The 23,912-nt window shown below is 38.9% G+C and overlaps 1 protein-coding gene across 3 annotated transcripts in view; it reads right to left on the reverse strand.

Annotated features, from left to right (window-relative positions):
* Positions 1-23,166, reverse strand: part of FGF10 (fibroblast growth factor 10) — a 65,707-nt gene extending 42,541 nt beyond the window's left edge. Inside the window, exons 1-2 of one of the 3 annotated variants that reach the window (XM_064642964.1) lie at positions 22,994-23,166; positions 21,754-22,517 (exon numbers count right to left, since the gene is read on the reverse strand). In XM_064642964.1, the coding sequence (XP_064499034.1) occupies positions 21,754-22,087 (334 nt within the window). In that variant the 5' untranslated portion in view covers positions 22,088-22,517; positions 22,994-23,166. Of the gene's footprint in view, positions 1-21,753 lie in introns of all 3 variants that reach the window. The other 2 variants (XM_064642966.1, XM_064642965.1) reach the window with 2 other exon arrangements.
* Positions 23,167-23,912: the final 746 nt, after the last annotated feature.

Genomic DNA, 23,912 nt, shown 5'->3' on the forward strand with positions numbered 1-23,912 from the left:
ACTTTAATGAACATCTTGGGATTGAGTTGTTGCAAGTGTTTATACAAGTCTTTCAAAAAGGAACAGGGCTAGTATTTTTGTCACCATGGAAATCTTTTTAACACTTTCATTCAGTGAAACCCAAACTAGAAAACAAATGCTCAGAAGAAAGAGCAGTACACATCTAGATTGATGGCACAAACTCTTTACAAGTGCTAATGCTGATTTTCAGACAACTCTATTTCAATCTAGCTTAAGTACATTGCATTTTCAAATTTTGACTGGCTTTCTTTTGCCTAGAAAAGTGTCTAATTTCACCTTTAATCTTCCATTATATTTCTAGCTACAATTGCAATCTGTCCTGCTCTTTTTCTGATATGTATTTTACAAGAGTGTCATCTCTCATTGCATAATGAGCATGAATTTAGGAGTGGTGCAATGCTTTAACTTTTGTTACCTATAATGAGCAATTTTCAACATGAGCATTTTGCATTATGTTCTGTTTCCAAATATGTCTTACACTGTTCTACTTACTGATGGAATGGAATAAACAAACAAAGCCAACAAGCTACTCAAAGTCAATGACTAATTAAGTGTTAATGTTCATGAAGTGTGTCAAAGCAAACAAGAGACCAACGGACCTTGTTTGCCACACTCTTAAAGCTACTTATGAAACATATAACTGGTCATCTTGATAACGGAAAAATAAACAACAAACAACTCATAAAAGTTGGGGTGTGTAGATTTTGTCCAACTGAAAGTGCCTGGGCAACTCACAAGGAAATCAAAGCTGATTCTGCAAGTCCTGCATTCGAGTGATGTTCAAACTCAAGAAAATTATCCAAGTGCCTACAGTATAAAAAATGAGATCCTTAAAATTGTATATGAACTCTATTTACAAAAAATGGAAAAGGCTGCACTTATTTTAACTATGCTATATTCCATGGGCCAGCTTCCACCACTGAATATTAAACTCATCTTTTTTGACTTGCACTATGAGTTAAAAGACTTTTCCCCCATTATATGGTTCTCCTGGGACCAGCAACATCTAACCTGCCCAAAAGGGATGTTGGCTTCAGAGGTTCTTGCTTACAGGGAAAAAAAGCTCTACTTTAGACTGTTCTATAGAGCAAGCTCTTTCCAAGTTGTCTTCTTTGGAAAAACTACTATTGCATAGCAGTTAATTGCTATTTTCAGGCATTATTATACCAGCAGCTTAGTCTGTTTCAATTAATATTAAGTAGAATTCAAGTCTCCTTCCACCCACTCTCCCAAAGAACAACATTAAATATAAACTCAATTTAACAACTCTGCCAAAATTTATTAATTTCATTAACTGAACTACCTAACACTCTTTTATTACACAACATACTAAATTATATAAACATATTTTTTGGCATATGTGCATTTTAATTCAAAACCAGAGTTGGACAGCACAATGCAACAATTGGCAAATCACAATCTTATCTTGGCTTTTGTAGTAATAATGTCCAAACAAAAGTAGACATTTACTGGCAACAGCAAACAGCAGAACTCATGTCTTTTTCTTTTCACAATTCACAGTATCATGTTGGCATTTGTTATACATTTCTAAGCACATTTTGACTGCTAAAAATGTCCCACATCATATTTCACCATAATGGCTGTTTCACATTATATTTTTGTATCTAATCCACTTAAAAAAATGATGATCCAATTATTTTTGGTACAAAAGAATTCCTTAGGAATTCTGGTAATTAAATCTAGCAACCTGGAGAATTCCTTGAGTGTCCTATCATTCTTTCCTTCTGTGATCTCACATAGGCAAATTCAAGACAGCTCCTATGCAAGCAGTGTCGAAGTTGCTTCAACCATACGAGCCATATCAAACAGATTTAAAAGATTATTGTGCTGCTGCTCTGAAGAAGCAGGAATGAGGTGAGATAGAAGTGAATTGCCACACTTTGAGCTCACTGGCTGACCTTCCAACCCTTCCTCAACTTGTTCCTGCACACTCCAAAGCGTAAAGCTGCCTCTTCTCTTCAAAAGGAGTAAAGAAAATGGTGTTGGAATGTAAGAAAATATTGTAACGAGATAAAGGGAAGCAGTTACTTGCCTTTTCATTTCTTTGTTTTGTATTGCAGATAACTGATTTCATTGGAGTTTGGTCTGTAATAAAGTAATCTTATAGGAGACATGATTGTCCTGAGGACTGCATTTGTTTGAAAACCTTATGCTTTCTGTTTTCAACCTAACACCTACATGAATTCTATTAAAAAGAGAGCAATGATTTATCAGCATGTTTACACTGCAATCTTGACAACACTTCTGTTTAATCAGTATTACTATTTCACCAATAAAATTTAGTCTTTGGCTAAATATAGAAGAGAGAAAAAATATTGCTTAAACTGGAAGAATACCCTCACAGAACCTCAAACAAGTACAATATATGCAGATGTTCTATCAAATTTACTTCAAGCTTTTATTAAAAAAGAAAGATTAGGTACATTAAATAAAAAGAAAGGTTTTAGAAATGTCTGTTTAGCTGTCAAATGTTTGTAGGATAGGCAGGAATCTTTGCATGTATATATGAAAGAAATATCACACAGAGGATGTGCAGCTGACCTACAAATTTATTTGAATGCATGACTGACATATGCAAAATGTACAAGCATGTATGAAGGCTTTGAAATGCAAGTGTGGGGACAGGACAAGTGCAGTTCTCATGCTTTGCTAACGATAGTTTCTCCCAGACAGTTTATGTAGTGTGCTGAGAGTGTCAACTGATGTGGAGAGTACTGGAAACTTTCAGGCGTAATTAACCTCTGCAGCCTCTTAATGTAGTCTCACCTATAATCCACAGGTCCATATCAGAGAAGAGCAAAGAGTTTGTTCAGGCACAATTGAAACATTTCACAGAGAAGTCACTGATTAAAGCCAGATGTACAGACAGTAAAAGAAAAGGAAAACAGAAAAAAAAAAAAAAAAGTCATGTGGTGCCCATTAACTCCATATATCAGCTGAAACAGTCCACGCTTCTTCTGTGACATCTTGATGCATCAGGGGAGGACTAAGATTAGCTTTGTTTGATATATCCATCTTAGAGTGACAGAAACAGGTGAAACTATACCTAAGGGCTTCAGGAAACACTATATTGAAAAGATTTGTCACAACATGAAAAAACCCACAATTGTCAACACATTATTTTCTCCCCTCATCAACATAGAAGCAAGAGACCTGTGTCATGTCAAATGCAAACACACAGCCACAGAGAATTATCCATGGGCAGGATTTTTCAAGAAGATCAACAGTTTCGTGCACAGTGTTAAGCCGTTATGGGTATATGTCGCAATTCTCTAGTATTTCTAATTCAATAACTCTGAGGGACTGAAGCTACTATTCACTGCCTGGAACTGTCTATTCCTGCAGTCGTACAGGCTTCAGTGCCTTGAGCTTCAAGTACTAACTCAGACATTTTATAAACTGTCAAACTTCTTGCCTGAATCAAAAACTTGGACGCAGGCCTGTGAAAAACACAACACAGTCATTCTCTACCTTTACCGTCATGTCAGTAGTGAAAAGCTTGATTATTTTGGCAAAGAACACTACAACTATCTTCTGAGGATTTATTTGCTCGTTCTCCAATTCTTTCCTTTTTTTGAATTACTAAGCTACAGGTAACTTTTATGAGCAAATGTTATTTCATTTGAAAATATCACTAATTTAATTGCATTTCCCCATAGAAGTAATGGGCTTCAACCAAATTTTAAATTCAACTTCCTAAATATTATAATAAAATAATTTTTTATATTTCTAAAAGAAAGAGAAAAATCTTGTTAAACTTACTATAGTAAAAAAACATAAATTCAATTTGGACAGTTTTCATGACATATTTTTAACTAATTCCCAGAAAATGTCATGCTTTATCTAGACTGACATTATTTTAGACTTTCATTTTGTAAGAAAGTCTTTCTCAATATTTCATATTCACTCTAATTGGAAAATGCTCTGGCATTTCAACATATTTAAGAAAGTAGGGAAAATAAGTTCCTTCCCCAAAACACTCATAACCCAACATTCTCCTTTCAAATTTCAAGAGGTCTTATATGCAAATCAATTAGAGTAAAATATTACATGATAAATGTCTTAAATTCACCTTTGTCTACATTAGCCATATTCGGATCATCAGTCTTGACAGAGTAATTCAACATTTTCAACATTTTACCCTGTCAAACACACTGTAAACCAGGCCCATTTCTATTGTCTATACTTATTTTACTAATTGGGCAGACAGCAGTCATTGGCAGGAGTGAGGTCTGGTTTGGAGGTTTACTAGTTTTGGCAATCTTGGTATTCCTCTTTTAGGTTTTGGACATGGTGGACAGTTCTAGTTTAAGATCTTAAGGTACATAGAAGCAGTTCTTGGAACACAGCAGAATGAAAGCATTATCTTATAAGGAAAGAGCATGTCTAGACAGATCCAACCATCAGACCAGTAAGAAATGCTTCAAATTAAACTGCCCCAGAAAAGCTATTAAACCATGGTCTGGAAAGCAAGGCAGCTGTTTCCAGGGTGCCACACAGGAATTTCTATGCTCCACCATGCATAGCTTATCAGCCTATGTGGACGTAGCTACATTTCTTCACATTCAGAACCCATAGGAAGATAGTGGGCTGTGTCTTAGCACGCTGTTCTCTGTTTAGCAATGAACTTAGTGTATTAAGTTTAACAGAGGATAAAAAAAAGGGGAGAATACAACTGCCCTCTACATTTACGCTGCAGTAGTAAACTGTAAAGAATAAAAGCTTTGGGTCAGTTAAAGACACTACTTGAGCAAAAGAACTGAAAGAGCACTGCTGATTATCACAAAATCATAGAATCATTAAGGTTAGAAAAGACCTCCAAGATCATTGAGTCCAAGCTTTGACCAAACACCTTGTCAACTAACCATGGCACTAAGTGCTGCACCCAGCCATTTCCTGAACACTTCCAGGCTTGGTTACTCCAACATCCCTTTGCAAAGCCCATTGCAATGCTTAACCAACATTTCAGTGAAGAAATTCTTCCTGATGTCCAAACTGAACCTCCCCTGGCACAGCCTGAGGCTCTTGTCCTGATGACAGTATTTTGGTTGAAAATAAGAATTATTTGTAGCCCTTAGAGGAGTGAGACTGTGGAACAGCCTATAGCTAAGGGGTATGGTGAGCAAACCTATCTGGTGTTAATTGAATTTGTTAAACTTCTGAATAAATTTAAAAAATGAACACTGGTGATAACAGTATTAGAGTATGAGAGCTGCCATGAGGTTTTCTTTTGTCCTGCTTTCCTGTGATTTGACACATTTTTAACTAACAAACACACACCAAGCAGTGTAAAAAATGCCTATTGCAAGGCTCTGCCTGCAACATAGCTCCCCACTCATCATAAATCACACAGCAATGCTGTTTCCTTCCTGATCCTGGGACACAAGGCCTGTCTGGTTACTTTGAAGTGATCCACCAAAAACTGATGTTACAAGAAGTCAGGGGAAGATAAGTAAAGACTGTTTTTTCATATGGTAAGTTCACTGGTTACCTATTATATGGCTTTGCAGAACTTCTCTATTTTAGGCCAAGAGCCACAAACCATTTCCCACCTATCTGCAATTCCCAAACTGCCACAAACAGATGTTTGTAGGCGGGAGAGGCCATCTGGGAATGCCCATCTTGTCTAAGACAATGTGTTCTGGAAGTGTGGTAAAGATGCCACTGATACTGTGCATAGGCTACTGTTCCATAGAAACTATCTGCTGAAGGTATCCAGTAGGAATGGTTCCAGTATGGGTTTGCCTTTGATATTCATGCAGACACTGTGAAGACAAGAGTTTCTACAGTAGTTGGAGGTACAGAAAAATGAGCTTATTGTGGGAATGCAGAGTGCTCTTGTCTCCCCATTGCATCTTGCAGCAAAAATAATTATTTTTGAATTTCCTTTTCTTTTTTATCTCACAACTGACCTTTTCCTTGGCTATTTCAGCCTTCTGTAAAGCTGACATCTGCAACTTTTTCCAGGATTGGCACAACTCATAAAATCAACTCGTATTTACTCCTAGACTAGGTTCTAAGGTGGTATTATTACTTTTATGAGGTGTTGAAAATATGTTCTTGAGAGAAATTGAAATCACAGTGAGAATAAATTGACTACTTTGCCATTTTCAGAGAAATACTAGGAATGCATAAAACTGAGATCTGAGATTCTGTAGAGGGTCAAAACTCCGTCCTCTCTGTTCAGAGTCTACATGATTTTGGTAATTTTATTTCAAATGTCACTCTTTTAACACTCCCTTTCCTTTTTTTTTTTCTGTTCTAAAATATCCTGCATGCCTTTTATGAATCGTGCCTAAAGGAAAAAAAAAATGCATACCAGCCACTCTTTATGTGATTTCTACAGATGGAGCTTAGCTGCTCTCTGACCACTCCAGTGTACATTTGCTTTAGGTAATATCATCCAGAATGGCTGAAATCTTGTATTTATGCCAGTAAAGCTAAGATGTGTGATTTCTCCTGGGGGAAGTTTTGAAATGCTAACATGAGCTGGTGAGATTTAGTAACCTCCAGCTGAGGATCAGAACAAGTGGCTGGAGGGCTTCTCCTCTACTTACTCACTTCTGGCCCTGATTCCCTGATTGCAGCAGTCTCTTTTTCAGGTCTGTTTCCCTTGTCTATCTGTAGGCATTTTTCTTTGGTTCCTATGTGAATATATTTTCTTCTATCAAATATCTCCTAAACACTAACTCGTCCGTACAAACTTAACAGTAGGAGAAGGAAGCAATTAAACCTACGAATTTAGAATCCATATGCAAAATCTGCTGGTTTTCAGACTGTGTACTTTCAAAAGGATAGGCCCTCTACAGATGGTATCTGTAGTGAATACATTAATGACATTTTAAACATTTATCTTTCCTGATAAAATAAACTCAGTTCCCAAACTCTTCCAAAGGATACCTTATGGGCTACATGCAGCTCCTAACTTTGCTCATTAAGAACATCTTAATGTCAAACATTGACAACTTTATTTACTCCACTGGCTGATGGGCATTTTTACCAAGAGTAGACAAGAGGACACTTTCCAAAACCTCTGTCGTTGGATAGAATTGTCTATTGTTTCTAGTCAATCACTTCTGTGGACTGTTCTTCCACTTTCTGTATCTCTAAGTAGTGTTATATTTGTCATTTAATCTGTCCTACATGTACATCTATGTTGGAGACATCCTCTACTATACAAAATGAATAGTATTACCCTTTATCCTTCAATTCCCATTTCTATTAAGAAAAAGTATGTCATCCTTTGTATTGTGAACACAAAATAAAGAACAGAGTAGAATCACCAGGCTAGGGATTTATGTTGGAATAAGCTTGAATAAAGATAAAGGAGAAAATCCGGGTCTTTGAACTCTCTGCCTCAGTCCCAGTCTCTGAAGAAGAGGAAAATAACATAGCCATATTTCAAGTTTTGGCTGGTGAATGTCTGCAGAGGTGAAAAATTCTAGCACTGAATAGTAAGCCTAAGATCTATAGCACATTTCCAGTTTTTTCTGTGACACATGAGAATTTAAGCACTTGTTATTTTGTTTTTGCTGCAACTCAACAAAATTTCAGCCAGGACTTATCGAAAGTAACCATGGAGTTATTGTTCTGAATATTGCTACAGTAGAACAGTCTGTTGGCCTAACACAGGACTCTGTAATTCTGTCTTTTTCTAAAGAACTCTTACCCAGTTGAAAAGTTCACCTTACCATATCAGTTATTTTTGTTTAGAATATATTAACTTTTTGTTCGTAATGGAAGCCAGTTAGAAAAATGAGGGTGAGAGGTTAAACATACATCTGGTCTCCCTATTTAAAATAGAGGTTTATCTTTTGCACGTTGCTGATGATAATTTAGAAGGATGGGGGGGTACAAAGGAAAAGCACACTTGTATATTTTCCTGTTATGAAAATGGCAGCCTCCATTTTTCATTTGCCATATGAAATAGCTCTGCCTGTGCTTTTCAGCTTTGTGTTTAATTGTTGGAGCCAAGAAAAGGATGTGAAGAAACAAGAGAGATTTTACTTGGGCTGGTAGGACCAAGTAGACTATATGGCAAGCATGGCTCTCATTATGCTTAAGTGAATTAGTGTCTGTTTCCTTTAAAGAAGGAGGGGGTAAAAAAGGAGAGATTAACAAGCCACCAAGGGCCTGCTGTAAGATTTTGACACTTTTAGTGGCTTGTGACAAATGACTGGTATCAGCTCTCCTTCAAAATCAGAAAACAAATCTACCGCTTGGATAAGGAATGCAAAAAAAACCAACAAAAAAGCAACAGCAAAAAGACTCTATTACAAGGTCATGCTGACTAGGGCTCATTACCATTGGAACAAGAGAACAGATAAGTTCTTTAATTGACTAAACTCCAAAATTGTTATTAGATATGCAGAAGACTAACATTTGTCATCCTTTGCTAGGTAAAGCATACGCTATGGTCCTTCTGAAGACATTAATGTGTCTAATTAGTGCAATAATGACACAGATTTCTACTTATTCTCAAGAGATGTTCCAGCCCTGCAATCAACTTAATAACTCTCCTCTGGACTCATTCCAATAGGTAAATGGCTTTCTTGTGTTGGGGGCAAAATGTGTGCTCTTCAGTCAGGACCCCCACAGATTCTTTGGAAACTTCATCTTATGTGCTACATTAGTTGCCCTGTCATGCAATCTACTCTTGCATTATTAGTCTATCTGTAAAGAGAGTTTTGCACATAGAACTTCTATAGCTTGGCACACAAACACATATATAAATTATATATATATATAATATATATATACACACACACATATATATATATATATAACAGGCTCTTTGGAAAGTAGAAAGATTCTGAAACCAGAATGAAAAAAATATTTAGCTGAAAACCCAACAATATGAGCACTAAACAAATGCCAGACTGAAGTTTACTCAAACAACAAAATTACATTCCCCTCCCTATTATGGACTTAACGAGAAGTGTCGAGTAACCTCAGCTACAAATTCTTGCAAGAAGCACAAGGTAATGGAAAGCATTAGATGTTTTTCTCTACTGGTCTTCCTGCTAATCATTAGATACTTCTTGAGTCTGCACTGGTGTGTGAGCACAGCTATGTACATCCCACACCTGTGACTCCCTTTTAAAGGATTTTAAATCGTGATTAAAGTTTGGAGGTCCCTGGATAAGAGAGCTGACTAACACTTCCTCCATCTGCACAGTGGCATTTTTTTTGTAGCATCATTGAATTTAATAGTTGACAGCACTACAGTTCTTCCTGAATATAAGCACTGTGGTTTTCTTTTTTAAAAAATTTCATTTTGGACAAGGGAATTACTATGATTCTGTCTGTACTTAAAAGCTGTATCAGTCTTTGTTATGCCCTGAGTACAGTTGGAAACAAAAAGGTTAGGTCTTGCTGACCTTTATGGTCTACTGTGTACATCTATAAAATTAACAAAACCAAAAAACAGTTCTACAGTAAAGTTATTATAGATACTTTATAATAGCATTTGTCTCTAAAGCCTCATCTTTGCAAAATGCTTCCTGTTTCATAAGCAGAATCAGCTGTAAGCAGAGTCCACAAATACATGTGTGGCAGAACTGAAGGAATAAAGCAAGCATGGCGAATTTTGAGCAAATCTGGATAATGCTTTGAGGAATTATTTGGTGTGTGGTCTGAGGCAAGAAGCCACAGAGAGGCGGAAGTTAATCTTATGTACTCCCCAGCTGCAGATATGTCTTTTTGAGAGCTGACCGCAGCAGGAGAAACTGAAGAAATGACCAAGAGACCAGATTAATACCACATGAGCCAAGTGTCAGCCTCATTATAAGTGTTTTCACTAAAGTTGAAAAGACATTAACTTCGATGGCTGTCATTTCAAAGCAAAGTTGTGACATGTAAAAGTAATTGTAATAAATTAAACTGAGAGAATAATGTCTGTGACACTAAAGGGGAAGTACCATTAATTTAAAGAAATGATAGAAAATAAAAAACCCAAACAAATAATTTCAATATGTTAACTCCAATGCATTGACAGCATTTCAGGGAAATTAAGGCACTCCCAAAACCGCATAATATATTAATACAATAAATATTAGGTGGCTATCATGCTCAAATTTCTTTGACTGATAGGTCTTACAGTAAGGAGTGAAATAACAATTATATTTTAACTGTTTAGTCATGGAAACTATAGAGAACCTTGAGCTAAAACATCCTAATGTTCATAACTTCAAAGCAAAAGAAATTTTGACGTTGCTTGTGATTATAATTTCATGCAGTAGAATCAGATCTAGAGCTCAGCTTGACAAGATCCAATTTGTGCTCCACCCATGCTATTTGGTTAGGAGCTATTTTGCCATTAACTTTTGTTTTATGCTATGCAACAAATCTGTTGAGCAATCTTGACAGAATGCTTGCAAGAAGAGCTATAGAATAATTTTTTTTTTTAAATATTTTTTTCCAGTCAAAAGACAAACAGCTAAGTCTGCTAGAGTTAAGAAGTAGCCTATTCTTACCTGTCCTATAAGAGGACAAAACTGCCCTTGCTGTTTCTTATATCCAAACCTTTCAATAAAAAAAGAATTATTACTCTCTGGGTGGACTTTTTTTTGCTGGCACTCATCACACTGTTACTAGTGCGTTTCACAAATAATTTGCTTTCATAACACCCTTGCTCATGTAGGAAATATTGCTAGCCTCATTTTATAAGCAGCAAAGAGACAAAGAGAAATTAGACTCAAATACCCACTCTTAGAAATTCTGAGGTACAATGAATAACAAATATATAAAGCCTGGTATTTCCTATTACTTTATGGCACTTCCTATACTAAAAATTTAATTCACGCAGACTATCCTTATGCCAAATTGTCCAGCCTTTTACCCTCTACCTTTAAGCAGATTCCTCTTCTGTGTTAGTTGATAATCACCAGGAGGATCATGAGGAACTCCCAAGATTCCCCCAACTCCCCTTATTCCCAGATTATCTTCAGAGCACATGGTGAAGGATGTGAACCTTTATTTCCCACAATCCTACTTCATTATTCCAGCCTGTATATGTTTCAGTCTTGATTAAAAAAATCCATCATAGCAATTAATAATCTTTCTAAAGTTCAAATACCCTACAAGCTCTTCAATAAGGATACTTGGTGTTAGACCTTTTCTTTCCCAAGTAATTTAGTTGCAAACTAAACTGAGCAGTTTAGAGAGCATATAGAAATATGTTCTGTGACATGTTTCATTCAGATGAAAAGCATTTTCTCATCCAAAACCCTATAGCAAGACACTATATAAACTGCGTTTACCAATAGTAATCTGTCTTCCATACAGTGATCTTAAAATGTCAGTGGGCTCAGTCTTGTATCTCCTTAATATACAACTGAATATACAGTCTTGTATCTCCTTAATATACAATTTGAAACAATTAGAAGTCACTGTTCTTGAGTGGTTTATGTCACATGAGAAAACGAAGTATCATACTAATGTATGGCTGCTATACATTCTAAATGCCACAGGATGTACAGGCTGGGCTCCAATTACCACTTCCCAGGTTCTTCAGGCACATGAAGCTGTGAAAGAAATGATGCATTCATAGTATCTGGAGCACAGATTTTTACTTTTTTTTTTGCACTGTCACCCTTTCCCTGGCCTGCAGTATCTCCTGTTGTATGTTGGGAATAGGAAGCATCATTGTCAGGATGGAGAGAATTACCAGTCTGCATGATCTCAACATCTCCTTCATCATTCTTGGCCTAGGACTAGGGATGCCCACAAAATAAAATCCAAGAGGAGCAGCAAAACTTCTTAAATTGAATCCATTTTTGGGCTTCAGGGCTAACCTTACTAAATTTCATATTAGCTGCCTAAGTGGTTTAAACTACTCATTGCACTAAGAAGTTAGTCAGTGCTTATGTGTGCTCATGAGTGTTTGGAAGCAGAGGTGATGCTGTTCTATGAATAAAAGCTATCAGACGTGACATTAAATGTTACTATTCATAAGAATCATTGTACTTGCACACGTGCTTTCAGCAGCATCTTCACCTCTAAGAAGCTAAAACAATCATTATTTCCTTCCATTTCTTACATGCTATCTAAGCTATTTCTGTCAGAACCACATAAAGTGAAAATTTGAAGTGTTTGCAATGATTTGTAACTCAGAACACCTAGTGAAACTCAGCTTGTGATAACTTTTTGCTCCAGTTTACACATGGTGGTGCCTCAGCTCAGCCATTCAGCCAAAGTACATACTGATGAATGACCCAGCAACTTGTAAGGGTAGCACCAAACCCACCCATGTATCTTGTATGGTAGGTTATATTTTCAGCATCTGAAGAGACAGCTGAGCAATCAGCCTAGACCTTGAAGCAGACTAACAGCAAGCTACCCCAGCTTGGCTCATGAGGTTAGCTCTAGACTCTTCCGCTGCTTCTTTTCAGTTACAGATCCTCAGTGAGCACAGAACTTCTGTGTTGCAGTTATTAGCACAATGTTTTGACAAAGGAAAGGTGTCCTGTCATCAGAATGGGAGCTGCATGCACCACTCTGCTTTCCCTGAGACAGGGAAGAAGGGCAGAGTCAAGCCATGAGCCAAGGTTACAGTTCAGGGGAAGGTTTTGATTACCTTGCCTCCAACAGACACATGCCACAGGTACTAAGATAATTCATATGGATAAGAAAGGTACTTCCAGATTGACTTCCAGATTATCCTGTGCAGAATCAGGAGTTGAACACAATAATCCTTGTGAGAACCTTACAAGTCAGAATATTATATGGTTCTATGGCACGGTTTATACTTTAATGTTTACATCCAGGAAAAACCATAGGGAAAAAATAAGTGTCTGGGAAACACAGAGAAAAAAGCTTTGTTCTGTTGAAGTTAAGAGATTGTTTCAAGATCAGGAATTTTAGCATTTCCTAAAGTGTCACAGAAATTTATGAAAAGAAGACTCTAACACCGCAGTCCTATAAAATCCACTTCGCATTAAATGAAGTCATCTTTATAGAGCATACATATCTGTGCACACATATATTTTGTACTAACAAACTTGTAACTACTTCAAATCTTGAAGATAAGCTTACAGAATATGACATATTTTTTAACATTAAACATATCAGTTACAAAAATATTCTATCCCACTGTGGCAGCCTGGACTTGGTTCCTTGCCAAGTGCCCAACACCACAGCAAAAGCCCTTCCCCCCCTTTTTGTCTATGAACACATGGGAAGCAAAGGGAAGGAAAAAACCCCCAAAAGAACCAAAATAAGAGACCTAAAGCAATATATATATGTATTTACATGTTTATACAATTACAAAACTATATACACATTAGAAAGAAACCCCCAACATCCCCCAAAAAACAGAACAATAGACATACACAACCAACAAAGAACTATCAAACCAAAATCTTAATACTTTCCTTAGGAAAACAAAAGCCACTCCACCAAATCTCTCCTCTCAAATAGGAAAAACAACAGGCCTCACAGGCCTCACTCCCACACGAGCGAGACCGGCTGCAGGGAACCTGCTGTCTCCAACTTTGCTAGAAGAGATCTGGCCAACCAACTTCCTCCAACTTCTATTTATATTCCTACTTATGTAAAGAATAGCATGGAATATTGGGACATAGGTACTTCCTTAGTTTCGACCTGGTTGCCAGGAAGAGGCCTAGACCAAACCATTACGCCCACCCTATTCCATCCTTCAAAAATTAAACCACTTAGCATTCTAGAGTGTTGATGTCCTTCAGGTATATGTTTCTCACAACAAATACAGTGCATGGTATTATCACAGGGAAAATTTTAAGAAAAAACAAACAAACAAACCACCAAGAGCTTGTGGCTGTTTCAAATTGCTTATTACTTTCAAGGGCAAGTTTGCCAATCCTTCTGCTTGCAAGTAGTCCATACTGACTTTGATATTAGGAATAAAGCAGGTTATTAATCCTCTTGAAAAGGGTAATGTGAAGAAGAGAACTCTAGAACATGTACCAAATAGTATGGACAGAATAGGGCCAGAGATGACACAACGAAATTGGGAGTTGGAAGTTTATATCACAACACCAAACACACACCGTTACAGAAATTCAAAAGGCATCTTAATGATTTCATAGTTTCAATCTGTGAGCAAACAGATGATACAATGAGATCAGACAGGACAATTCAACATCGCTGGCAGTTCACAGCTGCCAAAGTGGGTAAGACATGTTCCCCCCCCTCCCTGCTTCTCTCCCACTCATGACACATGCTGCCTCTATTTCTTTCTTGTCATCCTTTCTGGTGCTGCTCTGGTACTTGTCACACTTCCCACCCACTTCCTCTAATGCAGGCACAATATCATTGATTTATACCCAGGCTCCACTTAACACCATGCCTTAATTCCAATTAAATAACATCCTGAATCCTTCCAAAATGCTTCAGCATACCCTCCCCAACTCCCACACACGCTGACTACAGCTGCACAGCTGTGCATCAGGAACCTAAAAAAACCCCTTTATATTTCATTTATTTCCATGCAATGTTTGAACCTCTAATATCAGTGGCAGAAAAAAGAAAACCAATGGGATTCCTCATCCCCCTCACCCCCCGCCCCCATTTTCACTTCTGCTACTCATGTAGAAAGAGGAGTCAAGAACTGCAAAAACCAACTAAGCTTATTGTCCTTCACATGTGTTTTCCACTATGAAAGGAGTAGGCATCATATTGCTTTCCTAAATCAAGGTTTATGAAATATCTGATCTTTATTTTTATATAACATTCACAATCATTCATGGTTCTAGTATCTCTAACCTTTTCTTCTTTTGCACAACACCAAAAATTATGGAAAGAGGAAAGAGAAAAGCAATAACAGTATTTGGTGTAGTTTCAACATTTCCTTTTTTCTTAGATGTGTGTGAAAATTCCTCTTTAACTGTAGAAGATATACACTACTGACAGATTATTTAGAGGTAAATGTGAAAGGGGACAGGCTAATAATTCTTTAGGCTAACCATAAAATAGGTGAATGCTTTACAACTGACATTGTGAGTATATCAACCCAGTAATTGGATGCACGTGTTAGTAGCAGTAAAAAGGCACTGTCCAGTTGTCCACCTTACATGGGAATCTACTTTGAGTGTATTCTTTGATTTACTGTTGCAATTAGAACTGAATGTTCAAAGAAAGAACACAAGTGACCTAATTTAAAAAGAGTGCCTTTAAAGCCACTATTTGGTGTGTGACTTGGCTCACTTGTAACTATTTCTTTCCCCTGAAACTTCCATTTATTGCACTGTACTCATGAAGCAGCATAATCACTTTTAATAATCTGCTCAGCTAACGAATTCGGTTTCAATAACCATTCAGTGATTAAAGATTAAGCCACTTCCTCCTGACTCCTACCCGTGAAGATTTTAATTCTCTTCATAAACACAAAGAGCTTTCCCAGGCTGACTTTTCAAAACTTCATGAAACAGTGTTTCCTGTCTCCTTTTTACTGTGTTCTAACCAACAGAGATATTTTACAGCAAATTGACACAAGAAACAGAAGCAATTAGCAGAGCTCAGAAAGGATCCTTTGCATGCACCATTGATTATTTTTCACTGTAAAGCACCTGAGCAATGAAAGGCAGCAAGATAGTAAAATATTGCATCAAAGTAAGTTGTCAAAACAAAAGAAGAAAAATTTGTTTGACAAGTACAAACAGTCAGACTAGCAGCACCAGCATACCTACCTACTGAGAAACAAACACGTGCTAAGGTTAACTAAATGCATCCTCCACTTCTGATCTGGTAATTTGGTACTCGTAGTCCAAAGCAAGCAAAGGCTATTTATCTATGCAGCCTCAACAAGCTGACACTAGTTGGCAATGCTGATAAACATTCAAACTATTTGTGCTGTTCAATGTGAAGAAGAGCTCTTAAATGATAAGCCCCAGAATAAGGTAGTTCAGTGTCTAATTGCAACCGCAAGCAGTGGTAGCAAGTGTTCAAAAGGAGCAAACAGAAATTTCAACCTGGTGCAACTTTGGAGAAGAAGAGACTGTAAGAGCTGTCCAGAAAACAGAAAACAATGTTTCATTATGTCATGTTAATGCCAAGAAGGAATTAACTGAGTAATTTCTGACTGAGTCATTTCTCTGCATTGCTGACACTATTCCTATCAGCCCAATATTAAAGCTATGAACAGAAATACAATATTGTTTACAAATACTTCTCTCCCCCTTATTCAGAATCTTCCTTGTGCAATCACATTACTTTCTCAGAGGAAAAGTCAGTAATCCACAACATGAGTTGTTGCCCTGTGTTCATATAGGCTGTTTTTAACTTAAGACATATAGTTTCACAAGATTTGCTCACAGAAGGGTTCTTCTTTTTCCAAAATGAAAAACTCTGTGAAATAAATGAAAACTCCCCTATTGCAGGATCTGAACTGACTCTCATTTGAAGTGAAAAGGCCCCTATTCACACACACAGCTCAAAGACATCTGAAAGTCATCTTAAAATGCCTTATTTCAAAACAGAGGATCTTAACCTGTGAGTGAATGCATCCAAGATGTTTCAGAAGTGTAAGCACATTCTATAATGCTCACTCAGCTAATGCCATCTTCAAGGGAAGTTTTGACCGAGCCACTACCTGTGAACCCTGCCACTAAAACAGAAGCATGGCATCTAGGAGCCTATATGCCCCTTGTTTTCTTTCTTCTCATGTTTCAAGAACAAACTTCCAGCTGTCCCTCTCTTTATATTTCTCTTTTTTTTTTTTTCCCCTAAGTGGCCATAAGTTAGATTTATGAAGACAAAAAGACTTCTTAGAACAATGTATTTTGAACAGATTTATGTTAGGACTACAGTATCAGCATGGAGGGTCCACAAGGCAGGAATGCAGCAAGGGTAACAGGAGAGCGTCATGTAGACATTAAATAGTACAATTCTTTCCACATTCATAAATCCTAAGTGCCTATGGTTTTATACTGCTGTTATAAATTATACGAGTTCGGGGGGGGGGGGGGGGAGAAAAAAAAGAAAAAAAAAAGAAAAAAGTGAGAAATCATCTCCATAAGAACTTATATATTTCACAGTGAAGAGCCTAAATTTTAAATTACTACACTAAAACAGTATTACTTCATATTTTAAGTATTTTCTTTGGTAAAACAATAAAACAGAACTCTGTGGAGAGTAAAACAACAAAACACATATGCCTGCTCATCAGTCTTTAGAAAACCAGTGAAAAGTTCTCACATTAATTTACAAATACCATATGATGAGGAGTCAATAATTGCAAACAGTTAGCTTACAAAATGTTCAGTAGTAAAATAACATATTTTACCAATTATTCTAATCTGCTTGGAGCTTCATAGCTGAGGCCAAGGTATATCACTCTTTATTATTTTGTTGCACCTGAAGTATGATCAAAAAACTGAGTATCAAACTGAGTATACTGAATCAAAACACATTTAATGCTAATTTTCTGTATATAACCCAATATGTACTACAAATATCTATTTATCAATCATGTATGTATGCACACAAAATCCTCATTAGTAGTGTTTAGCACTTATAGCAATTAAAGTGGTTGTTTACAATGTTTTGGGCTACAGAATGAGGCTCAGAACTTTCCTGCTTTTACTTACTTCGTTGTTAAGCTGATCCCACGCTAACTAAAGCAAAACCAAAGACCATCAGGGACTTCAGCAGTTCATAAAGCTTAATAGAAAAGATAATTGCATAGTCAGAAGAAAAGCCTGGAATAGGTAAGCTCGTGGGAAATAGCTAATTATTTCTTGCTAGCTCCCCTGGTAAACATTCTTAGTCTGCAAATGCTGTGTTTTTGCGCTGCTTGGATTAGTCCACTTGGGATGCTCAGAAGGCCAATTATTAGAATATCTGCTGGTGTAAGCCCTTTTGGCTTTGCTTGAGCTAAATTAGCTTATGCAGTTGAGGGTTCAAACCCTTCATGTCCACCTCCTTTGAGCAGAGGTAACACCAGGCAGTGGCTGTGCCGCCATCTACCGTAGGTTCTGCATAGCACTGCTTGGTCCAAAGCCCGCAGGAATCGCTCCAGCAATTCTTCCCACTAATATGCAGGCTCAGTGACACAGATTTCACTCCCTAAACGCATACCTAAGTAATGGCCTGATGTTGAGTTTGCTCGGGCAGAACTCCCTCCACAGACTGCAGGTAGCTGCTGCTAATTAAGCACTATATATTTTGTTACTGTTCTTCAGCTAATAAGGTCTGTTCTGTAAATCTGAAGTCTGTGTGCTTCATAGTACTATTAACAATTGCATTAAAAGTCAATTGAATATAGTATAGCACTCAGAAACACTATCTAGTTTTCTTTAACTAGCTTATCATAGCTAGTTCAAGCCACCATTAATCCCAAAGAATTTTACTATCTTCAATCAAGAAAGAGCTGTCTGGGTGCAAGTGAAATCAGAATCTGCATATGAGTTCCCTCCGAATCTTCATATATGGTTTAAGCTTCTTTTGGTGGTCCCAGGGTTCAAGCTATAGTGAAAGCTTTTGTGAAAGCTCATTGGAGGATTTTTGGATTTGTTTTTCCCCAAACTAGTATGTAAGTCTCCAGAAAGCACTACAGCTCTCTTTATTTGTGCATATAAATAGCTCTGTCAAGAACAGGGGCAAGGGACTTCACAGCTGTGGTGCTGTAGGACAAACTAATAGTTGCATTTTGAGGACCAGCTTCCAGATATAAGGAACAAGAAAACAAAAACTAAACTGTGTCCTACTTCTATCCAGTGATAGACTTCCTCCAACTATGCCAAATGCTGCAAGTTCCCCCAGCCTTCTGACAAAACAATCAGGAGCCACCTTTGTGGTGGGTGACAGAATAATTCAAAGCAATCAAGTAGAAATACATTGGCCAGAGTAAACTTTAATTCAGTGCACTCTACACAATATTTATAGAGCAACTCTAAGAATGCTGCTTGAGCCATTTGAAGGCTGGAGGCTGAATTCTGTTTTCTGAATGTTTATTCTGACTTTCTCTAACTGTTCTTCTTACTTGACCATGCTTAATTGGCAGTGAGCCATGAAAGCTGTTGTTTAATTACACAACATAGAACGATCTTACAGACTTACTGATAAGGCTTTACTTCAGCATAAACTGATTTTAAACATTAGCATATGAGGAAATTAGCCTCCAAATTAGAATACTTCAGTCTTGTGTGTCAGTAGTCACTTTTATATGTTTAGAAAAACATGGTTTTGGGGACAGAAACTCATAATAGAGATTAAATAGTCTGTAATGTGAAACAGGATACAATTTAGTGGCCTATCTGGCTAATTCTATGCATGGCAGAAAGCTATTCACGTGTCACTACTTATTTTGGACCATATGAAAAATAAATCGTATATTTGCATGGAACCAGTTCAGCTTGGAACTACAGCAGTATTATGATGGGATCTCTACACATGAAGTTATGAAAAGCATAGATTTAGTGATGCACTTGCAACATTTTGCTACACAAACATCCTTGAATAAAGGCACAATAAATATATTTTTAATTGGTCTTAGACTATGAGCTTTTACAGAAAACACAATTTCACACTGCATATTACAATGACTATTAATGACCAACATAAAACTCCGACTTCTGCCAACCAGATTGTAATTGTTTTGTATTGAAAGATGTTGTACACTAGATCTGACTTTGTGATATAAGTGCAGTACACAAGCTGCAAGTTTTAAGATGATGGGAATCCTTTCATCACTGCACATAATCCTCAGCAATAAGATAAAATTATGTATAATAAAGGCATTGTTTTGTTTTTATATGAAACAAATTATATTCTTCTCTTTTCAGCAGATACTCTGCAAATGTGACAACAACCATGACATCACTGAGAAGGCCAATTCTCTTTCTCATATACGGCCTGCAAAACCAGGACACACCACACATCCCCTCTCCCATAGTTGCAGGGGGTTATTTTTGCATGTAGACTGAAATGGTAGGAAGATGTATATATGCACTTCAGTGTATTCCACCTCTTCTTGGCAAGATCTTGCAGAAGTTCATGCATGTATACAAGTTTACTCACTGAACAGTTCTGCTAGCTAAGTGGGACTGCTCAGATGAGTAGTTACTTCTGAGTACACCGCTGTCAGACTGGGCACCTTATAGTTTTTTTGGCAGCAGTACTCTGCATAAAAGAATTTGATGTTCTCAAAGATGCACACAAAGCTTTCATAATCCCATTTTAGGGGAATGAAAATGCTGTTCTCCTCCAAACCCAAAGGTAATCTAAGAAATACAGTGCTAGTACCTCATTCCACACAAATTCATAAAAGTCAAGCCTTCCTTACAGCTGTGTTTTTCAAGAATTTGCCTTTCTATGAAATACACAGAGGGAGGCCATAAGAGTCACCTGCTTTCACACATAAAGCTTTTACAAACATTAGAGAGCATGATAAAGAATGAAGTTGCAAGGTGGAGCAAATGAAGCAGTGACATATGGCATTGCAGCCTTTTTCTCATTGTTTGCAAGCCTATAATATGAATATTTACTAGAAATACAGCTGAGTTAAAGGCAGTATCTATCATACGTCACGGCAACCTGCTGAAGTACTCCATATTTTATACATTAGTTAACAAGGGATCTCCTTAAATCACTTTCAGTTGTTTTAATTTAACAGAAGATTTATTCCCAGGTTTATCCAGATTTATGTAAAACAACCCAAGAACCAAAGTGTGTTCTTCACCAATAAAGAAAGTCTGTTTCCTCCAAGAGTTGCATAACAGAACTTACTTTCTCAGCATGTTCCTATAGTGGGATATAGGCACTTAAGAGCTACAATGCAATATATTGTGATTTACTACAGTTACTTCAATTTGAGATTGCACAGGCAGGAAAACTAAATGAAGTTTACATTTCTAGCACTAACCGCCAAAAATACATTACAAGAAGCATTCTATTACTAAACCCCTAATTAGTACTACAGAAAAGCTCAAAACTTCAGCTACGGAGACAACCATATGACTTTTGCTCTGAGATTATTTCTTAAAAAACAAAAAGAGAAAGAGAGAAAGAAAAGGACAATGAAACGCGTGTGAGGTCTGTGGGAAGGCAATCCCAGATGTTTACAATGGAGCGAGTAGCGTATAGCGGCGCAGCAGCCCGGCTGCCGCGGGGCGCAGCGCAGCACCGCCTCCCCATCCCCGGGGGCGGCAGCGCGGCCGCGCACCGGCTCCCAGCGCGGCCGGGCGCCCCCGCGGCGGGGAGGGCACACGGGCAAGACCCCGGCCCGCAGGGACAAACAACCCCGCCCAGGGCTCGGGGAGGAGGGAGCGCAGAGCAGGCGGCTGTTGTGCGGGTCGGGGAGAGAGGCGGGCGCGTGTGTGTGCGTGGGAGCCATCGATTAATTGTTCCAAGTCATTTTAATGACAGGAGATAATGATTTTCAGATTCAGGAGACAATGCCCCCCCCCCTCGGTTCCCCCACACACACACACTCTGCACTGCTTCCTTCCAAATCTTTCTAATTTGTTCTTCGGCCGGGCGGAGAACCTAAACGGTGCTCAGCCGAGGCCATTTGCAAGACAAATGTAACTGGAAAGACCCGCAGATACGCGGGCTGGCGGGGAGCGGCGTCCCGGCAGAGCCGAGCTGAGCCCACCCTACCCTGCCCCGCGCCCCCTCCCCTCCCCGGCCTCATCTCTCCCTTCCCGTCCGTTCCCTTTTCTCCTCAGCCGGGGGCTCGGGCGCCCGGGGCCGCGGCAGCCGCGCCGGGGGGCGCGGCGGCGGAGCTGTACTTACTGAAGGGGCAGTTCTCCTTCTTGGTGCCGCTGACCTTGCCGTTCTTCTCGATCTTGAGAAAATACTTGTTGTAAGAGTAGAGCTTCCTCTTGCGCACGTCTCCTTGGAGGTGATTGTAGCTCCGCACGTGTCTCCCCGCACTGGAAGGAGAGGAGAAGGACGAGGGGAAGGAGGATGATGATGAAGAAGAGTTGGTGGCCTCCGGGGACAGCATGTCCTGGCCGAGGTCATGGCAGGTGACAGGCACAGAAGACACCAAGAAGAGCAGCAGCAAGCAGCAACAAGGCAGGTGGGAAAAGGCTGAGGCACCATTTGTCAGTATCCATTTGCACATTGTACTGAAACTCTGGGCGCTGGAAAATGTCTTATCAAATGAAACATACTGGAAGGGTAAAACCTGGTAAAAGGCAAGTGGAGAGACGGTTGTTGCTGCTTCTGGTTAGATCCCTCTGAGCTCTGATCAGGCCTGAAGTAAGTGCACCAACATCCATAACTCAGGGGACAAATCGCCTCAGAAGTTGCTGCCTTTTAATCCTTCGAGTCCTCCCTCAGAAAAAAAGAGCTGTTGGTTGTGTTGGTTTTTTTTTTGTTTTGTTTTTTTTTTTTTGGGGGGGGGGTGGTGTTGCTGTGGTTAATCCTCTTTCCTTTTTCCCTTCCCCACCCCCCCACATACACACACACTCCCCAACCTTGTTTGAGACTTCCCAGGAGTTATTTTGTTCACTTCCTCACTCCTTTCTTCACTATCTTAGATGCAGAAAGGTCTGAAAAATAGATGACAGCAAAGTCAACAACAACAACAATAACAAAAATAAATAAAAACCAGCGGAGAGGGGTGCCGGAATAGCTTTTTCACATATACACCTTTACACACACACACACTCACACTTTGTGGCTTTGCACCTTCTTCTGATCCCCACCCTCTTGTCTTTTTGCAAAACCCAAACCAGTTGCACAACTCGTCCTTTTCTCACTGACAACCCCAGAGGAGGAAGTTTCTTTGTTTTGCTTTGAATTCTCCAGAACAGTATTAAAAAAAAAAAAAAATCCAGAGAAAGAGAGGGAGAAATCCCAACTTGTCCCCCCCCCCCGCCCTTCCTTTCCTTTCTCTCCCCTTTTGGTTGTAAACAGGTTGGAAGCTGTAGCCTAAATGTCAGCGATTAGAAGTCAGAGGTGGGATGTGCCTCTGGTGGTCAGCCCTTATTTGCAGGGGGTCAGGCAGCGGTGGGACATCTGAAACCTTTTTGCAGCTGGAGCGAGCGGTGCCTGCTGCGAAGCTGCCCTCGCTTCCTCCCGGGCTGCGGCGGCCACTGCAGCCGCCGCCTTCAGCTCGCTGCTAATTGCTCCTAAAGCGTTCTTCTCCTCGGAGCGCCGGCCACCAGGATGGCTTGGAGACTCATGCTTTACTAATTTCCCTGTCTTCCAAGCTGAACCAATCCCCTCTAGGGAAGCTTCCCTCCTCCTTCACTCTTATCCCCTCTCCACCCCCCCCAAAACAAACAAACAAACCCAACAAACAAAAACCACACAACAAAAAACAACCCCCAACCTCCCCAACTTGTTTGCTAGTGGAGGGTTTTGTTTTATTTTATTTCTTTTGCAGTGAAGTGATTGAGAAAGCCACCTGGAGCTTGTTGCCTGCTAGATCTCCCCCTCCCCCCCGCTGGAGGAGGGGTTGGGTGGAGAGGTTGGAAAGAAGTATATACTACAGGCAGACCCTGGAAAAGCAGATTATATGCTGGTCAGAGAGAGTAAAAAGGGAAGAGACATAATTAGGTCCTTTTCCTTCTTCTTTGCCAGCTTCCATGGAGGTCTTTCTCCCTCCTTTAATGAATCACTGATTTCTCGCTTCCGTTGCTGAAATAAAAAGTTCACACTTTAGCCTCCTCTTCCTTTTAAGCCTCTCAAGATTTATTGTGTCTCTTTCCCCACCCTCACCCTCCTTGTCTCAAAAGAAATCAGGGCCCTAAATGACCATTTTCTAATTGCTAACATGAGTCGTTTACTGAATCATGCATCTGACTTCAAAGCAAAAGGGGTTTTATTGGCATTGCAAAGGTTTCCCCATAAAATCCGTCTGAATATTTTGCTGTCTTTTTTATTTTTTTTTAACTAATGCAGTTTGCTTTGCCAGAAAGAAACAATTTTTCCATTTTGAA

The sequence above is a fragment of the Pseudopipra pipra genome, chromosome Z (genome assembly GCF_036250125.1).
Source record: "Pseudopipra pipra isolate bDixPip1 chromosome Z, bDixPip1.hap1, whole genome shotgun sequence".
In the NCBI taxonomy this organism is placed as follows: domain Eukaryota; kingdom Metazoa; phylum Chordata; class Aves; order Passeriformes; family Pipridae; genus Pseudopipra; species Pseudopipra pipra.